Source organism: Gorilla gorilla, chromosome 13 (assembly GCF_029281585.2).
Source record: "Gorilla gorilla gorilla isolate KB3781 chromosome 13, NHGRI_mGorGor1-v2.1_pri, whole genome shotgun sequence".
Taxonomy (NCBI): domain Eukaryota; kingdom Metazoa; phylum Chordata; class Mammalia; order Primates; family Hominidae; genus Gorilla; species Gorilla gorilla.
Window position 1 is genome coordinate 96,634,998 of NC_073237.2, and position 19,061 is coordinate 96,654,058.

Below are 19,061 nucleotides of genomic sequence, written 5' to 3' on the forward strand. Positions count from 1 at the left end.
GATCTATACATTATTTCTCTGTAAAATATCTTGTAGATATTACCCAGATATTTTACTTGGTAACTTCTTTTATACCATTAAGTAACAATGAGAAAAAACTCATTTCCAAGGCCATCTTCCTACTCCAAAGCAAACATGGTGAATATTTTTATTAATCCAAACCACATTTGAAAAGTGCACATTCAATAATGACCACTTCATCACTTCCCTTCTGCCTCCCCTTGCTGCCCTAAACAATTCAGTTCTAAAGCCAATGGCTGGAGCCAAACTAGGTAAACTTTGGCACTGGATTTGGTGGGAGTGCTGAGATGGCCCAGAGTAGACAGCCCGAGAGAACCAGAGCCCATATGGAGTGAGATGAGAGGGGTGGCAGCAAAGGAAGACTAATTATAGACAGAGAAGCTGATCAAGTAAATATATTAAGTATAACTGCAGCCAGGTTTCTATCAGAGAAAGCAGGTACAAAAAAGAAACAGGATATAACTAGAATAAACTCTGTGGTGTTGAATGACTACTTTATGTCCAATAAGAGGATACGGGAGAAGCAACACCCAACAGCAATAAGCACACCTAAATTCCACATGTTGGTTTCTAAATACCATTCTCCACTGTTTTTTGCAGAAAACTGGTCTGCCATAACTACTCTAATATAATCTCCTCTTTCACAAATAGGAGACTACCTGAACTCTCCCCAAGTATCATACCAAGAAAGTTACATGTGCTACCATAACCGTATAGAAGCTGAGCTTTCCCTGAGAATTTACAAGTCACCATACAGACCCTGAGAGATAAAAGCAAGCTGAAAACCTAAAATAAACGTAAGATTTCAAGACCTATAAGTTAACACAGTACCAGGCACTATGGGTAATAAAAAGAGGATGTCATTGGCATGACCCTAGCATTGTGACCAGAGTCAAACAAAGCCATGAGAGAAATAAGTTAAATATCTATAAAAGATATAGTCCCTAGAGATAGGAAGAACATGAAGATAATTCAAAATAAAATGAATTTATCAAGTAAATAAATTCATTGGTATACCAACAACAACAACAAAAGATTAGGTTGTAACTTGAACCTAGAGACTACCCTGTTGACAACACTGTCAAAACTGGCTAACAAAAAATAAAATTAGCCAGGAGAGAATATTACTTCATGAAAAAATGAAATCAAAATTACTTAGGATGACATAATTTTGCATTCTCACTGGACAAGCACCTTTCAACATTAAGAAGTAGTGGCCGGGCATGGTGGCTCATGCCTGTAACCCCAGCACTTTGGGAGACCAAGGCAGGTGGATCACCTGAGGTCAGAAGTTCAAGACCAGCCTGGTCAACATGGTGAAACCCTGTCTCTACTAAATATACAAAAATTAGCCGGGCATGGTGGCAAGCGCCTGTAATCCCAGCTACTAGGGAGGCTAAGGCAGGAGAATCGCTTGAACCCGGGAAGCAGAGGTTGCAGTGAGCAGAGATCGTGCCATTGCACGCCAGCCTGGGCAACAAGAGTGAAACTTGGTCAAAAAAAAAAAAAGAAAAGAAAGAAATTTAAGTAATAAAGAATAGGGTCGGGCACAGTGGGTCACGCCTGTAATTCCAGCACTTTGGGAGGCCAAGGCAGGCAGATCACTTGAGGTCAGGAGTTCAAGACCAGCCTGGCCTACATGGTGAAACCCCGTCTCTACTAAAAATACAAAAGCAGGTGTGGTGGTGCATACCTGTAATCCCAGCTACTCAAGAGGCTGAGGCAAGAGAATCGCTTGAACCCAGGAGGCGGAGGTTGGCAGTGACCTGAGACTGTGCCACTGCACTCCGGCTTGGGCGACAGAGTGAAACTGTGTTTCCAAAAAAAAAAAAAAAAAGACACACACATAGGTATGTAGCCTTCTTTTCTCAGCGTGTCCCTGTATGGTTTTGGTATCACGTGATACTGGTGTCACAGAATGAATTAAGGAGAATTCCCTCTTCCCTCCTTGATTTTTGGAAACAATTTCAGGAGAATGAGTATTAGCTCTTCTTTGTACATTTGGCAGAATTCAGCTGTGAATCCATCTGGTTCTGGGCTTTTCGTTCTTTGGAGATTTTTCTTTTTTTTTTTTTTTTGAGACAGAGTCTCCTCTGTCACCCACGCTGGAGTGCAGTGGCACTGTCTAGGCTCACTGCAACCTCCACCTCCTGGCTTCAAGCAATTCTCCTGCCTCAGCCTCCCGGGTAGCGGGGACTACAGATGCATGCCACCACACCTGGGTAACTTTTGTATATTTAGTAGAGACAGGGTTTCACCATATTGCTCAGGCTGGTCTTGAACTCCTGACTTTGTGATCCTCCCACCTCAGCCTCCCAAAATGCTGGGATTGCAGGCATAAGCCACTGCACCCGGCCTGGAGATTTTTTTTATTACCAATTTAACCATACTACTCATTATTGGTCTGTTCAGATTTTCTGTTTCATCCTGGTTCAACCTTGGGGAGTTGTATGTTTCCAGGAATTTATCCATTTCCTCTAGGTTTTCCAGTTTGTAGGTGTATAGTTGTTTGTAACAGTCTCTGTGGTATCAGTTGTTATGTCTCCTTTTCATTTCTTTTTTTGTCTATTTGGATCTTCACTATTCTTCCTTAGTCTAGCTACTGGCTATCAATCTTATCATTTTGAAGAACCAACTTTCCATTTTGTTGACCCGTTGTATTGTTTTTTGATCTCTATTTCATTTAGTTCTGCTCTAATCTTTGTTATTTCTTGTCTTCTGCTAATTTTGGGCTTGGTTTGTTCTTACTTTTCTAGTTCCTTGAAGTGCAACGTTAGGTTGCTGATTAGTAATCTTTCTCCTTTTTTGATGTAGACATTTAATGCTATAAAGTTCCCTCTCAGCACTGCTTTTCCTGTATCTCACGGGTTTTAGTATGATTTGTTTCCATTTTCAATTGTTTCTAAAATGTTTTGAATTTCTATTTTAATTTCTTCAGTAACTCAATGATTGCTCAAGAGCACGTCATCATTCAGGTGTATGTTGTTTAATTTTGCAATACATTAATGCAAAACGATGTATTTGCATCATTTGTAAAGTTCCTCTTAGTACTGATTTCTTATTTTATTCCACTGTGGTCTGAGGAGATATACTTGGTATGATTTTGCTTTTTTAAAATTTGTTGGGACTTGTTGTGACCTACCATATGGTCTATCTGGGAGATAGGTAGTTCTATGTGATGATGAGAAGAATGTATATTCTGCAGTTTGTTGAGTAGAATGTTCTATAAATGTCTGTAAGGTCCACTTAGTCTAAAGTTCAACTTAAGTCCGATGTTTCTTTGTATTTTCTTTCTCAATGATCTAATGCTGAGACTGGGGTGTTAAAGCACCCCACTATTATTGTATTGCTATGTATTTCTTCCTTTAGGTCTAGTAATACTTTGGAATCTGGATGCTCTGGTGTTGGGTGCATATATACTTAGTGGTGTTGGGTGCATATATATTTAGAATTGTTATATCCTCTTGCTGAATTGATCCGTTCATCATTACATAATGATTTTCTCTGTATTTTTTAAACCTGTTTTTGATTTGAAGTCTGTTTTACCTGTAAAAGTATAGCTACTCCTGCTCACTTGTGGTTTGTTTGTATGAGTATCTTTTACCACCTCTCTAATCCCAACTTTCAGCCAATAAAGTACTTTTTAGCTTTCAGGGTTTTTTTGTTTTTTCCTTTCAGCACTTTGATTATGCCATCCCATTCTCTTTTGGCCTGTAAGGTTTCTGCTAAAAAGTCTGCTGTTAGTCTGACAGGATTTTCTTTATAAATGACTAGACACTATTCTCTTGCTGATTTTAGAATTCTCTCTTTCATTTTGACTTTAGACAGTCTATTATAATATGTCACGATGAAGTTCTTTCTGCAATGTATTCTCCCAAGGACTGCTAGGCCTTCTGTATCTGGACGTCTAAATCTCCTGGTAGGCTTGGAAAGTTTTCATCAATTACTTTGTTGGCTAGGTTTTCTAAACTTTAAATCTTTCTTCCCCTTGGGAATACCAATAATTCATAAGCTTAGTCACTTTACATAAGTCCCAAATGTCCTGAAGGCTTTGTTCATTCTTTTATTCCCTTATGAACACAGACACAAAATTCCTCCACAAGATACTTGCAAATCAACTCTAAAAGCACATCAAAGATAATATACCATGATGCAGGTTTCTATCTCAGGGGTGCAAGAATGGTTCAGTATACACAAATCAATAAATGTAATACATCACATAAACAGAATTAAGGACAAAAACCATATGATCATTTCAAAAGACACAAAAAATGCATTTGATAAAATTCAGCATCCCTTCATGATAAAAACCCTCAACAAACTAGGCACAGAAGAAACACGCCTCAAAATAATAAAGGCCATCCATATATGACAAACCCACAGCCAACATCACACTGAATGAAGAAAAGTTGGAAAGATTTCTTGTAAGAAATGGAACGAGACAAGGATGCCCACTTTCATCATCCTATTCAACATAGTACGGGACGTCCTAGCCAGAGCAATCAGGCAAGAGAAAAAAAATAAAAGACATCCAAATTGGAAAAGAGGAAGCTGAATTATCCCTGTTTGCTGATATGATTATTTTTTAAGAGATGGAGTCTCGCTCTGTTGCCCCAACTGGAGTGCAGTGGCACAGTCATAGTTCACTGCATCCTCAAACTCCTGGGTTCCAGCTATCCTACTGCCCCAATCTTCCAAGTAGCTAGTACTACAGGTGCATGCCACCATATCCAACTAGATGGTATGATCTTATATCTAGAAATGAATTCAAGATGTAAGATCAACATACAAAAATCAGTACATTTCTATATACCAATAACTAGTTGAAAACAAAATCAAGAAGGCAATCCCACTTATAATAGCTAAAAAAAAAAAAAAAAAAAAAAACCTAGGAATATATTTAACCAAGGAGGTAAAAGAGCTCTACAAAGAGAACTAGAAAACACTGATGAAAGAAAATGTAGATGACACAAACAAATGGAAAAACATTCAATGTTCAGATAGGAAGACGGACATCGTTAAAATGACAACACTAACCAAATGAATCTTTAGATTAAATGAAACGGCTGTCAAAATGCCAATATCATTTTTCACAAAATTAGAAAAGAACCATCCTAAAAATAATATGGAACCAAAACAAGAGCCTGAATAGCCAAAGCAATACTAAGCAAAAAGAGCAAAGCTGGAAGTATCACATTCCCTGTGATACTTTACATTACCTACAAGGCTGTAGTAAACACAACAACATGGTACTGCTATAAAAACAGATGCATGGATGAAGGGAACAGAATAGAGAACCAAAAATAACAGCACATATTTATAACCAACTCAGCTTTGACAAAGTCAACAAGAACTACACTGGAGATAGGACAACTTTTACAATAAATGGTGCTGAGAAAACTGGAATGTCATGCAGAAAAATGAAACTGGATCTCTCTTACAATATACAAAAATCAACTCGAGATGGATTAAACACTTAAATGTAGGACATGAAACTATAAAAATACTAAGAATCTACAGAAAACTCTTCTGGACATTGATCTAGACAAATAATTCATGACTAAGAGCCCAAAAGCACAAGCAACAAAAACAACAATAGACAAATAGGACTTCATTACACTAAAAAATTTCTACACAGAAAAATAACTACCTAAGCAAACAGAAAACCTGCAGAATGGGAGAAAACATAGGCAAACCATGCATCCAACAGGAGACTAATACCAAAAATTTACAATACAAGGAACTCAAGCAACAACAAAAAATCAAATAACCCCGTTAAAAAGTAGACAAAAGGATATGAATGGGTATTTTTCAAGATGACAAATTGGCCAAAAAGGCACACATGAAAAAATGTTCAACACATTAATCATCAGAGAAATACAAATTAAAACCACAAAAAGATATCATCTCATACCAGTCAGAATGGCTATTAAGAAGACAAAAAAAACAGATATTGGTGAGGATGCAGAACTTACACACTGTTGGTGAGAATGTCAATTAGTACAACCTCTGTGGAAATCAGTATAAAGATTTCTCAAATAACTGAAAATAGAACTACCACTCGATCCAGCACTCCCACTACCAAGTATGTACCCAAAGGAAAAGAAATAATTACATCAAAAAGATACCTATGTTTATTGCAGGACTATTCACAATTCACAATAGCAAATATATGGAATTGACCTAAATGTTCACCAACGTATGCGTGGATAAAGAAAATGTGATATTTACACACAATGAAATACTATTCAGCCATAGAAAAGAATAAAATCATGCCTTCTGCAGCAATATGGATATAACGGAAGGCCATTATCTTAAGTGAAACAAGTCAGACACAGACAAATGGCGCATATTCTTGCTTGTAAGTGGGAGCTAAAAATAATGTCTACTCATGGACATAGAGTGTGAAATGACAGAAATAGAGACTCAAAAAGGTGAATGGGTGGGAGTGGGGTGAATGATAGGAGATTACTTAATGGGTACAGTGTACGTTGTTGGGTGATACTCTCAGATACCTGATTCACCATTGTAGTCTTATGCATGTAACAAAACTGCATTTGTACCCCTAAATTTACATGCACACACAAAAGAATAAAAATAAACTTAAAAACTTAGAAATGAAACAAATCTTTAGTATTAATGTTTGTGATATTGTTTGTGTATTTAGTGTAAGTATTTGTAACATTTAAGACAATTTTGCCTATTAGGGCAAAAGATCAGCCTTATAATTCCAATTTAAAACATGTCAGCAGCTGGGCATGATGCCATATGCCTACAGCCCCAGCTACTCAGAAGGCTGAGGCAGGAGGATCACTTGAGCCCAGGAATTCAAGGCCAGCCTGGGCAAAATAGCAAGATCTCTTAAAAAGAAGACACCAGGCTGGGAGCAGTGGCTCACACCTGTAATCCCAGCACTTTGGGAAGCCAAGATGGGAGGCTCACCTGAGGTTAGGAATTCAAGACCAGCCTGACCAACATGGCAAAACCATCTCTACTAAAAATACAAAAAAATTAGCCAGGAGTAGTGGCGGGCGCCTGTAATCCCAGCTACTCAGGAGGCTAAGGCAGGAGAATCGCTTAAACCCGGGTGATGGAGGTTGCAGTGAGCCGAGACAGCACCAATGCACTCCAGCCTGGGCGACAAGAGCGAGACTCCATCTCAAAAAAACAAAAAACACCAAACCAAACCCCAAAACAGTAACAAAAAACTTTTTAAAGTCAGTAGTTAATTAATTTAGACTTGTGGTTTTAATTTCAAGTTTCATTAAGTAGTACTAAAACATAAGATTTCCCATATTTATATCTTTAATTTATTAAATATCTCTAAGATTTACTTCAATTATTTGTGAAGGTTTGTCAGAAAACTGAAGTATTGGACAAATACTATTATGGTTATTAAGAAAATAAAAAAATTAGGTTTGTAAAAGGAATAAAATTAAATCAAAGTCCTCTTTTAAATGTTTAAATTTACTTAAAAAATAAGACTTGTAGGCTGGGTGTGGTGGCTCACGCCTGTAATCCCAGCACTCTGGGAGGCCGAGGCTGGTGGATCACCTAAGGTCAGGAGTTCGAGACCAGCCTGGCCAACATAGTGAAACCCCCGTCTCTACTAAAAATACAAAAAATTAGCCAGGTGCAGTGGCGCCTGCCTGTAATCCCAGCTACTTGGGAGGCTGAGGCAGGAGAATCACTTAAACCTGGGAGGCGGAGGTTGCAGCGAGCAGAGATTGCACCATTGCACTCTAACCTGGGCAACAAGAGCAAAACTCTGTCTCAAAAAAATAAAATAAAATAAAATAAAATAAAAAATAAGACTTGTAAACCAAACTTCAAAACTTAAAGAATTTGGGTTTTAAATTTAATTTTAATAAGTTACATAGTAATTCTTAAAACCAAAGGAACTGGTGAATAATCTACCATTTAAAAAGTCACCTTCAAGGATACCAACTCTTACTTAAGTCTTATCCTTCAAAACCTCAAATTCTTACTCTTTCATAATGCTTTCCTCTTTTAAAAAGATGGATCTATCATTCAAATTGCTGATTTGTTCTGTTCTAGTGGCATAATTTATAGAGAACGTTTCCCTTTTCAAACGTACTTCTCCCATCCAAGATTATAAGCACTTTAAACAAGTATCTTTGAAAAGATCTCACACAAGGCAACTCATATATAGTAACTATTGCTGGTTGATGAACTGAATTTTAATAATTATTAGTTTCTTTTTAAATGAACTATTACCTCTGTTACATCCCAGTGGTGTAAAAATTGATCCAAATCTGTAAGGTAGAGAAGCACAGGGGAAAGCTGTGTCTGGATGACATGAGGAACTCCTCGAAGGCTCTGAAGCCAAGTCAACTCCTCTTTCGAAAACCCTAATTCAGGTAACAAAGAAAGCCAATTAAAAAAAAAAAAAAAAAAAAGAACAGTGACTTTCTTAAAAAACAGAGATGACATATGCCTTCAAGTGAACATTCTTTAAGCTACCTTGTTTTCTCTGAGCTTCTGCATTTCATGCTATATTTTAAAAAATAAAATGCTAGCAATGAAGACAGTTAAATTCATATAATTATATAAAAGATGTGATCAGACCCAATCTATAATATAGCAAGAAACAGGTTTTACCACTTCTACTAGGGTTTTGACAATTTTACTTAGAGTGAAAGGCATAATCTTCCCAATTAATGGTAGGTTTAAAAAAGCAAATGAGCAAGTAAAAGCAGTAATATACTCCTACATATATATCAAATGCTTTAGGTTCTTAGATAATAGACCTTCAAATGTTTCAAAACTACTCCATCCCCCTAGGTGTTTTTACTTTGACAATACATGTATAGTTCATTCAACAATTTCTAGTTCCCCTTACCACCTCTATTTACACTTGGCCTAACCTACACAAACAAGCTGCCAAAGTCACTCCTGAAAGGTAGTTCTCAAAATGATCAGAATACCACTGATGTGGCCCAACCCTAGCTACCTTGATGTTCAAATCACTATACTTCTGTAAGCACTACCTAAAGAGGCATCATCTAGTTTGATAGCCATGTCATAGTACTGACCCCCAATGAGCTTTCTAAAATCACTAAAAACTTTCTGACAACTACTATTAAAACACACAGCCTCTCCCACCTCAAATGTATACATTCATAAATATACAGTAAACATATAGGAGCTTACATTTATCTTCTGAAGTATTTATCTTGCTAGATTCAGCATAGTATTGGATCTGTCAAGTTCTTTTTGGATCCTGACACTATATTAACTCTCCTAATTTCAAGTCTTCAGAAAATTTCAAAGAATCCTATCATTATCCAAGTATAAAATGAAAATATTCAAATAATACATTTAAAATAATAGTAGTAGTACATCAAACTTAAAAATACAATAACATGACATTCAAATAATGCTCAGGGTTTTGATACTCATACTATAAGAGATTTAAAGACAAATCATCCATCCTCCTGCCTCAGAAGCCTAACAGTGTATGTAGGTTAGAAATATTCTTTCGATTTCCAGTTACTAATCACAAAAATCACTCCAAGATAGAATATTTATCATCTTCAAAACTGAACCAAACTGATAAAATGGCAAATCTTAGAAGGAGAATTGTGATTCATATTAGGTTTTTTCTTTTTGAATCTGGCAAGTGAATGTGGTTACCTGTAAGTGTGGAAAATAAGAAGCTGAAATAGTCCACATCACTCATCAACCAGTCTTTAGCTGAATACTTCCACCCAGAAAATGATGATCTATAAAAAACAAAGGGAGAACTATTACCAGAAGTGACCAACTTGACAGACTTGTCAAAGGCAGCACAGTATATAACCATTGTTCTTTACTGAAAACAAGTTTGATTTAGTAGCTTAAAATAAAACCCATAGTATGCCTTGTATTAATTTCATATCCAAGGGCTCAAGTACCCTAGTATGAATGTTTGAAATTCAAACATATTAATACAAACTTTCATTAAAAAGCATACTTGATCAACATATATAGTACAACAGAAAATTTCCATCCCATCTGAAAATCAGACTCTAAGGAGCCAAGATGAAGTTTTGCTTTTCAGTAGTAGGTTCAGCTGCTATGTATTTACTATTTGATTTTTATAGTCTTACCCTCAGCAAATGAGTTATGTTTAAACAAGCTTCAGCTTCCTACATAACTAAGCAAAAGTATCTTAATTAGGCAAAGAAAACTTATCTTTAAAGCCACTATAAGGCAACTATGTGTTCTTATTCTTAGTAAAGTTGTAACTAGGTCTATTTCACAATAGTGCAGCTAAGGTATTGGCAGAGGACTCAAAAGGAATAGCTAAATGTAAAGCAGCTTCCCATTAAATGAGGATTATTTGGTTCCTCCTATGAGATCAGTTTCTAGTGTCTCCTTTAAAAATTCCCTTCAAGGTAAGGCTAGGAAGAAAACAGATGTCAATCATGGGTATTGCAAAAAGGCTGAGAATAATCAGACAAACTGATACTAAAAATTTTTATCACAGACAACTGAATAAATATCAAACAAAATTAGGAACTTCTAATTCACCTATAAGTACTCAGTAATTTTTTTACTGTTATAATAATTGCATTTATATTTATTTATATATATATTTTTTGGGGGGATGGAGTTTCTCTTGTTGCCCAGGCTGGAGTGCAATGGCATGATCTCAGCTCACTGCAACCTCCACCTCCTGGGTTCAAACGATTCTCCTACTTCAGCCTCCTGAGTAGCTGGGATTATAGACGTGCACCAACACACCCAGCTAATTTTTGTATTTTTAGTAGAGATGGGGTTTCACCATGTTGACCAGGCTGGTCTCAAACCCTTGACCTCAGGTGATCCGCCCACCTTGGTCTCCCAGAGTTCTGGAATTACACGTGTGAGCCACTGCACCCAGCCTTATTAATATTCTTAAGGAGGGGACAGGCATAAAATAATGAAAACACTCTTCTTGAGTGTCATTCCCAGGTGATAAGCAAAGGTCTATGGGGACAATAGCACATGCTAAGGGGGTTATAAAAAGCACAGATGCTCAACACAAGTACAAAAGAGTGGTTGAAAAACAAACTATTATCTTCTTGAACTCAATGAAAACAGGAAGCAACTGTGCCATCCAGTGGCCAAAAGGGGCAGCAAATTTATTTAACAGCCTATTTAAAATTCTGACCCTGTGAAAAGTGATAAATGACAAGCAATATATCATACTGTCTTTAAAACTATGAAAACCATATATACTTTCCAAGCCTGAACACTTCTGTGAGTAAAAGGGGGTGCTGGCGCTGATTATGCTGGGCCAAAAGGAGTAAAATGGAACTGTTCCTGGCAGACCAGGTCATATGTTCACCCTATTTAAAACCCAAGCCAAACTTCTTGGTGCAAGCCAATTTCTCCTTCCTCAGAGATTTTATCTAACACCACGGAGCATCTTTCCGTATTTATGCTTTCTGTTCCCCCAATCTGGCTATAAATAAACTGGGGTAGAGGGGTAAGAACTGAGAAAAGGCCACTGGATATTATTATGAAACACCACAAGTAGAATGGTATGAGGAAAACATCAGATTGTAAAAAAACTATAACTGGTTGGTAAAAAGGTAGAGAGAGCAATTCTAAACACATTTTTTAAAAGCTGAGAGAAAATAAACATGAATGATTTCTAGCTGATGGGTTTTTAACACATGGAATCCTTGCTTAGGTGGTACATGTCCTGCCATTAGACAAATGCTTTAATAGAGACAGCAAGGTATCAGAACTACAAAAATTGAGCTAAACTTGATCTCACAGACCAATTAGTGTGACAAGATAAAAATCAGAAATGAGTAAAGGAGTACTGTAGAAAAATCAATCTGGCAACAGTGTACAGGATGCATAGGACTGAGAAGCAACATTGTAAGAGTATAAGTGGGAAATAATTTAAAAGTTGACTATTTTATAGTCATGGTCAAGAAGAGGAGCTATTTTGAATAAAAAACTAAAGATATGAAGTAACCCAACATATGTCTGAATGAACTAACCGTCAGTCTTTTTTTTTTAACGATGGAGTCTCCCTCTGTCACCCAGGGTAGAGTGCAGCGGCATGATCTCAGCTCACTACAACCTCCGCCTCCTGGGTTCAAGCAATTCTCCTGCCTCAGCCTCCTGAGTAGCTGGGGTTACATGCATGAGCAGCCATGCTCAGCTAATTTTTGTATTTTTAATAGAGATGGGGTTTCACCACGTTGGCCAGGCTGGCCTCAAACTCCTGACCTCAAGTGATCTGCCTGCCTCAGCCTCTCATAGTGCTAGGATTTACAGGTATGAGCCACTGCGCCTGGCTAGTCTTATTATGACCCTATGAAAAGTGATAAAATGATGGTGCTATGGGCTCAAGAAGGCTGAAAAGTCCTAATTTTGTATTCTTTTTAAAAAGGGACTACTTTAGATGGGAATAATATACCTACATAGAGAGAAATCTACTAATGGACTCTGTACAAATACTAAAAAGCAAAATTTTAATTTGGTAGACTTTTAACTACAATGACAATCATTTAAACATGAGTCTGTATTATCAGTATTTGTAAAATTAATATATTTTCCCAATTCTCGCCACTCATCGCCACAAAAAGATAAAAGCAAAAAAAACCCCAAGATTTAAAAAAAATCCTTGACAAAAGTTATTAAACATAAGTGAACAGATGTTGATGAAGACATTAAATGCATCTTCCAAGGAGAATCAATTTCAAGAAACATTCAAGGGGTGATTTAACGGAACTGAATGTAAGTTATATCTAAGGAACAGAGTGCCCTCTACTGGAAGTCAAATAAAAAACAAGCTCTTAAGTTACGGAAAAAATTTTTAAAAAATTTAACTTTTAAAAGGCCTAGCATTTTGCTTACACAAAACAAAGTGCAGTTTTTTAATATCTAAAAAGAAAAAACATGGGAAACTAATCAATATTTAAAATTCTTAAAAAATATGTCCAGGCCCCTCTAATGTGCATATACAAGGAAGAAATAAACCCAAAATTTTTAAATACAAACAATATTTTATTTATATTTTTTCTCTGTTTTGGTAAAAGGCAAGTTTATTGTCAGTTATGAAGCACACTTCCAGTGACCAGAGTCAAATATCTGTCCTATACTGGTATGAAGAAAGTCTATTAAGAGTAAGCTACTCTTAACTACCTGAGATAGGAGATCTATACAACAAAAGTTTTCAACTACAGCCTAGATTTCTATTTCTGCCTAAAACCACATCAGACCCTTCCCACAACCAGTAATACTGATGAATACTAAAATACTATGACTGAAGATATATACATGAGGATACTTCCAACATGAGCAACATAAAACCTTTCAGAGTTTCAGAGTAAAATGGCACAGCCGCTATGGAAAATGGCATGTAGTGCTAGCTACTTTGGAGGCCAAGGAGGGAGGATCTCCTGAGCCCAAGAGTTCAAAGCTGCAGTGAGCTATGATCATGCCACTTGCACTCTAATCTGGGCAACAGAGTGAGAACTTGTCTCTTGAAATATTAAAACTTTCTTTTTTTTGAGACAGAGTCTCACTCTGTCGCCCAGACTGGAGTGCAGTGGTGCCATCTTGACCCACTGCAACCTCCACCTCCCGGGTTCAAGCAATTCTCCTGCCTCAGCCTCCTGAGGAGCTGGGACTATAGGCATGCACCATCATGCCCAGCTAATTTTTGTATTTATAGCAGAGATGGGGTTTCACCATGCTGGCCAGGCTGGTCTTGAACTCCTGACCTCGTGATCCGCCCACCTCGGCCTCCCAAAATGCTGGGATTACAGGCATGAGCCACTACGCCTGGCAAAACTTTTCAAGAAAGGTTAAAATGGTAAATTTTATGTTATGTTTATTATACCACCAGGAAAAAAAAAGTGAGAGATTACAAGTGATTCCTGGTCTCAGTCCACAAGCTTGTTTAATTCACCAGCTACATTAAATTCTGAGCTTTCTGAAGAAAAGGTCTATACTGCAATTCCATAACAACAAAGGTTTGAAGTACGACACCATCACCTACCAATAAATCCCTTACTACACACACTTTTGATAATTCTACTTCAACCCTTATTCCAACCTATCTATAAAAGTCATTAAACAAGTAATTTGAAACAGTCTTACTCTTGTGAACTTACTCTATCTAGTGATATAAATAGTTTTAATTGTTGCATTAAGAGTAAATGAAGGTAGTGTATGCGACTTCAAAAGGCTTCCATAATTCACAAATTACCAGTAAAAGGGGAAAAAGATTATACACTTAAAATACAGCTCACTTGAGCATGCTACCTCATGTGCAGTATCCCGATAAGCATGGCAGCCAAACTTGAACTGAGTCTTCCCATAATACAGCAACGACTTAACCGAGAAAGCAAATCAGCAGGCAGACTGGGTAGGAAATATACAAGCTGAACCAAACGCTGCTGAGAGTCTGCAGGGAGAACCACCACAGCACCTTCTTGTGGATCTAGTGAGGTGGATAGACATATTAAAAGCAACTATAAAAGACATGCAAACCAGAGATTAATAAAGCAGATCAATGACTTCCATTGAATTATGGGCTAACATTTTATGCTGAATTTTATGAATATCAATTACATAAAAGCATAATTATATTAATATCATAAAACACATATGTATGGCTTGTTAAGCTACTGCATAAAATAAAACACCAAACATAATTTAAAGATTTAATATACAAGTGTCTTGTTAGAAATAAAAACTTTCAGGGGCGTAATAAGGAAAAGAGATTGAATGCAAAGTAAACAAGCAATTTTGCTAAACAGTGACAATTACATCAACCTGACTTAAAGCAAAAGACTTTGTTTGCTGTGTGTATATATATACCTACAGATATATGACCAATATTGAAAAATACATATTTAAAACTACAACCCACAAAAGGTGGAAACCACTCAAATGTTCATCACCAGACAAATGGATAAATGCCAGTGACATATCCATACAACAAAATACTACTCAACAATAAAAAGGAATAAAGTATTGACACTTGTTACAACATGGACAAATCTTGAAAATATTATGCTAAGTGAAACAAGCCAGACACAAAAGGCCCCATGTTATGTAATTCCAAAATATCCATGATAGGCAAATCCATATAGACAGAAAGTAGATGAGTGATTTCCAGGGGCTGGGGGAAGAAAGGAATAAGGATGAACTTCCAATCAGTACAAGTTTCTTTCTGGGGTGATAAAAATGTTTTAGAATTAGACAGTGGTGATAGTTGCACAACCTTAGGAATATATTTTTTAAAATTCATTGAACTGTATATTGTAAAATGGTGAATTTTATAGTATGTGAATTATATTTCAATAAATAATTATATGCATACATACATCCCAGTTATGTTTTAATAATTTTGCTTAAAATATTAGTTAAGTCCGTCCTAGATGAACAAAGAATATATGAAAGTCATACGAGATATTCACTATGATTAAATAAGTAATAAAGATATGTCTTGCCATCAGAGCTTCAAAGGAATTTTTAAGTATCAGATTAGTTTTGAATTTATGAATAGCAAGTGGTTTGAAAGACAATTTAAGAATGCAATAAGCATCAACAATCATTAACCTTCTATATTCTAATAAATATTGAAAATGAATTTACTGTCTGATGTTTTGTTTTGGCAATTTAACCATGGTATTACTAATTCAGACTAAGGGAAAGGCAAAACTACAGAGCTCCCCTTAAAAACTTCTTTTGTATATCAGGGTGGATCAATGACTACCCACACCATTAAACAAATGAACTCTTACCATAAATTCGGAGGGCAGTAGCTTGTAAACTTTTTAGTAATTCTTTATTTGCTCGTGCTGCAGCGGTATGAATGATATCGATAAGCTGTGTAGAGAGCTCAGGATTTCGGGAGCCAAGATGAGCAAGTTGCAATGGTAAGCCAGCCAGCCAACGGGATAACACTTTACTACGATATCTTAGAAAGAAAGGCCAAAGAAGAATAAAATGTAATACTCAAAGACAAGGGAAATAAATTTAAACAAAAAAAAATTTTTTTTAACTTAAATATATCACAAAGTGACTAATTATGTATCAATAATACCACATTTATTCATTTAAACATTTGAGAACCTACAAGATGCCAGCATCATTTTCCAAGGCTTTACCCACTAAATTAATGTTAACTGGGGCAGTATCTAAATTCTATTTTTATTTTGAAGGACAAAGACACTTAACTATTTATCCTAATCAGTGTTATTATACTATATTAACAAGTGTACACATTCACCATAAGTTGCTCCCATACAAAATAGCTTCAAACTTGTGCTATTTTTATTTCTTTAGAATACTTGCTGGAGTGCAAATGTCTTGAATAACAGTGAACATTTTCACTAGGTCCCCTGAAAGGTTGGTGATTCTATCATGGACTTTGCTGTCAAGATAGACCTGAACTTAAGTCTCAGCTCTGCTATACATTAGCTACATAATACTCACCAATTTATTTATTTTCTGCTTCCTTCTGTAAAATGGAAGCTAACAGTATCCACCTCACAGTAGCAGTATGAAGATTATTGAGATTATGTAAAGTACTTGGCTTAAGGTAAATACCAGAATACGTTACAACAACTACCTATATATGTTGAGGTATCCCAAATCTGTATCTTCCTCTCAAACATTTCTGACTATGCCAAATAAACCTCAAACTCACCTTATTGAAAAATTCCTTAGTCCACTCTTTTGTTGTCTCTCTCTGATAGCACTAAACTAAGCCAGAAACTTTCTCATCTTCTATTGCCCTCACTCTTATCCCATATGCCTCAATATGTCACTAATGGCTAGAGATTCAACCTCCGTAATTTTTATGGGAAGGGAAGAGAAAGGGCTGAGGTTGTTCCAACTGTCCCTTAGCTATAAGTGGACAGGTAGATATGCATGCCTAAGCAGTCTTTTATCTGTTCAGATATGGGTATAAAGTTTACTGGCACTATTACGTATGCATCTTTTAAAATTTTATACCATTTCTTAAATGCAAACAAGTAGGATTAAAAAGAATGAACTTCTCCAAAGATTTAATCTCTCTAAAATTATTTAAATACTTAGACTACAGAAAAACTCAGCAAGAGAAAAAGAAAGGAAAAATAACAAGATTTTACCTGAATCTACAAGATCTCAGTTCTTCTGTCTGATAGATTTTACTGAAAAACTTCAATAACAAAGTCCGAACTGGAAGGATAAGGCCCCTCTGCTGATATAATGTATAAACTGCCTTAATAAGAGTCTCTGTGTCCTCTACAAACAGAAAGAAAACAACTTGCATATGAATCAAAAAATGTTTAACAGCCCCCAAATTCCTCTGAATGCACTGAAGTACTTTACTTTCTTCCTATGGCAAAGCCAATTTTAGCCACAAATTGACAACTACCATTGAAGTCCTATAGCAATGGCCTAATAAAAAAGTCAAACCAATCAGTAGTTACAGTATAAATTTTCTTAACAACAAACCTAGGAATGACAAAAACCAGAATATTAGAAAGGCAATTTAGATGGGAACCAAATAGGAAAACTTTGTTTTAAAATCAAAGAATTAGTAAGTCACTCTAAAACTGACTTAATATAACTTAACCTCAAGCTAGAAAAAAGGTAAAGAGACAGGGAAGATTCATGCCATATCAATCAAGGGAAAAAGTTCTCAAGTTCTAGCCAAACTAGATCAGAAGAGGGTAGAAATCTTTATCAATCTGCTTCAGAGTGGACCTACCCACTTAGAGATACTCTGAGCCATAAACAATTTCAGTGTTCAAGTAGACAGTAGCTACCTTTTACGGCTTGAATACAATTAGCCTGACTACATGGAATGTTTACAAGCCATCATTTCAAAGCTAGACCTTAAGATAGCACATGTAAGAGCTCCACTCTTAAATAAGGGCAAAGTAGCATCACCTACCTCTGTTTGGCTGTATTTGCATTAACCTCCAGGATACTCCCAGCAATCTGTTCAGTTGCTTACTATTTAGCCTAGAGCCATCTTCAAGGGTCTCTGTTACAAATTTCCTTATCATTTCTATCCAACTGCAATCCTTCTGCAAAGTTGATGCATTTGCCAGGGAGACCATGATATCAGACAGTGTTAAATTCAGTAAGAGATGATCTATGTTATTGGAGAGAACTGTGCAATGCTTGATGCTAGAAACAAAGACACACACATCTATAAAGCATTATGTCTACCAGGCCTGCTTCATTAGAATACTTAAAATAATCTATCAGTGGAGTTTTAAAAAATTCCCTTCTAGAATTAATAGATGGCCAAGAAGATAGGTGCATAGGCAAGACTTAGGCCACAGTTCTATAAATAAACCATTTCATTATGGAATCAGAATTGTTAAGAAGGTACAGAGTGTATACAGCTCAATTCATTGCCCAAGGTGCTATTCACACAAAATGTAAATGCCCTTATAATATTGCCTGGGAACTTGAAAAATAAGACTTAAAAACCCTGACACACCTGATTTAAGGCAGATACTTATATTTGGATGGAAATCACAGTAGATCTTGGCTCTGCTTTTAACTAATCATCTGACTTAAAAGAATCACTAGTCTTTCCTGGCCATAACTTTCTCACATGTGAAATAAGGAGACATACCCCGGTAAGCACTGATTTGAAACAATTTTATAATTCACATATTAATATCAGTTTATTCACTCTAGCCAAACAAAACAAAATTTCAAAAAATCTAAAATAAAATATTTTAATAAAAACAAAATTTGCAACTTAGAACATACTCATTTCAGACTGTGGTATATTCAACAGCAGAGCTTATTTCTTTCATGTTTAGAAAAACATAAAGCTGGCTGGGTGTGGTGGCCCATGCCTGTAATCCCAGTGTTTTAGGAGGATGAACTGGGAAGACTGCTTGAGGCCAAGAGTTGGAGACTAGCCTGGAAAACACAGCGAGACCCCATCTCTATAAAAAATGAAAGTAAAATTAAGGCCAGGCATGGGAGCTCACGCCCGTAATCCCAGCACTTTGAGAAGCCGAGGCAGGTGGATCACCTGAGGTCAGGAGTTCAAGACCACC

General features: G+C 36.4%; 2 protein-coding genes across 3 annotated transcripts in view; one reads left to right on the forward strand and one right to left on the reverse strand.

Annotated features, from left to right (window-relative positions):
- INVS (inversin) overlaps window positions 1-19,061 on the forward strand; it is a 239,845-nt gene that overhangs the window by 213,034 nt on the left and 7,750 nt on the right. The gene's annotated exons all lie outside the window — the stretch shown is intronic.
- TEX10 (testis expressed 10) overlaps window positions 1-19,061 on the reverse strand; it is a 50,585-nt gene that overhangs the window by 9,903 nt on the left and 21,621 nt on the right. For both annotated transcript variants that reach the window (XM_004048358.4, XM_055350056.2), the window contains exons 6-11: window positions 17,930-18,168; window positions 17,139-17,274; window positions 15,786-15,961; window positions 14,299-14,476; window positions 9,679-9,767; window positions 8,260-8,393 (exon numbers count right to left, since the gene is read on the reverse strand). In XM_004048358.4, coding sequence (XP_004048406.2) covers window positions 8,260-8,393; window positions 9,679-9,767; window positions 14,299-14,476; window positions 15,786-15,961; window positions 17,139-17,274; window positions 17,930-18,168 — 952 coding nt within the window. The remainder of the gene's footprint in view (window positions 1-8,259; window positions 8,394-9,678; window positions 9,768-14,298; window positions 14,477-15,785; window positions 15,962-17,138; window positions 17,275-17,929; window positions 18,169-19,061) is intronic.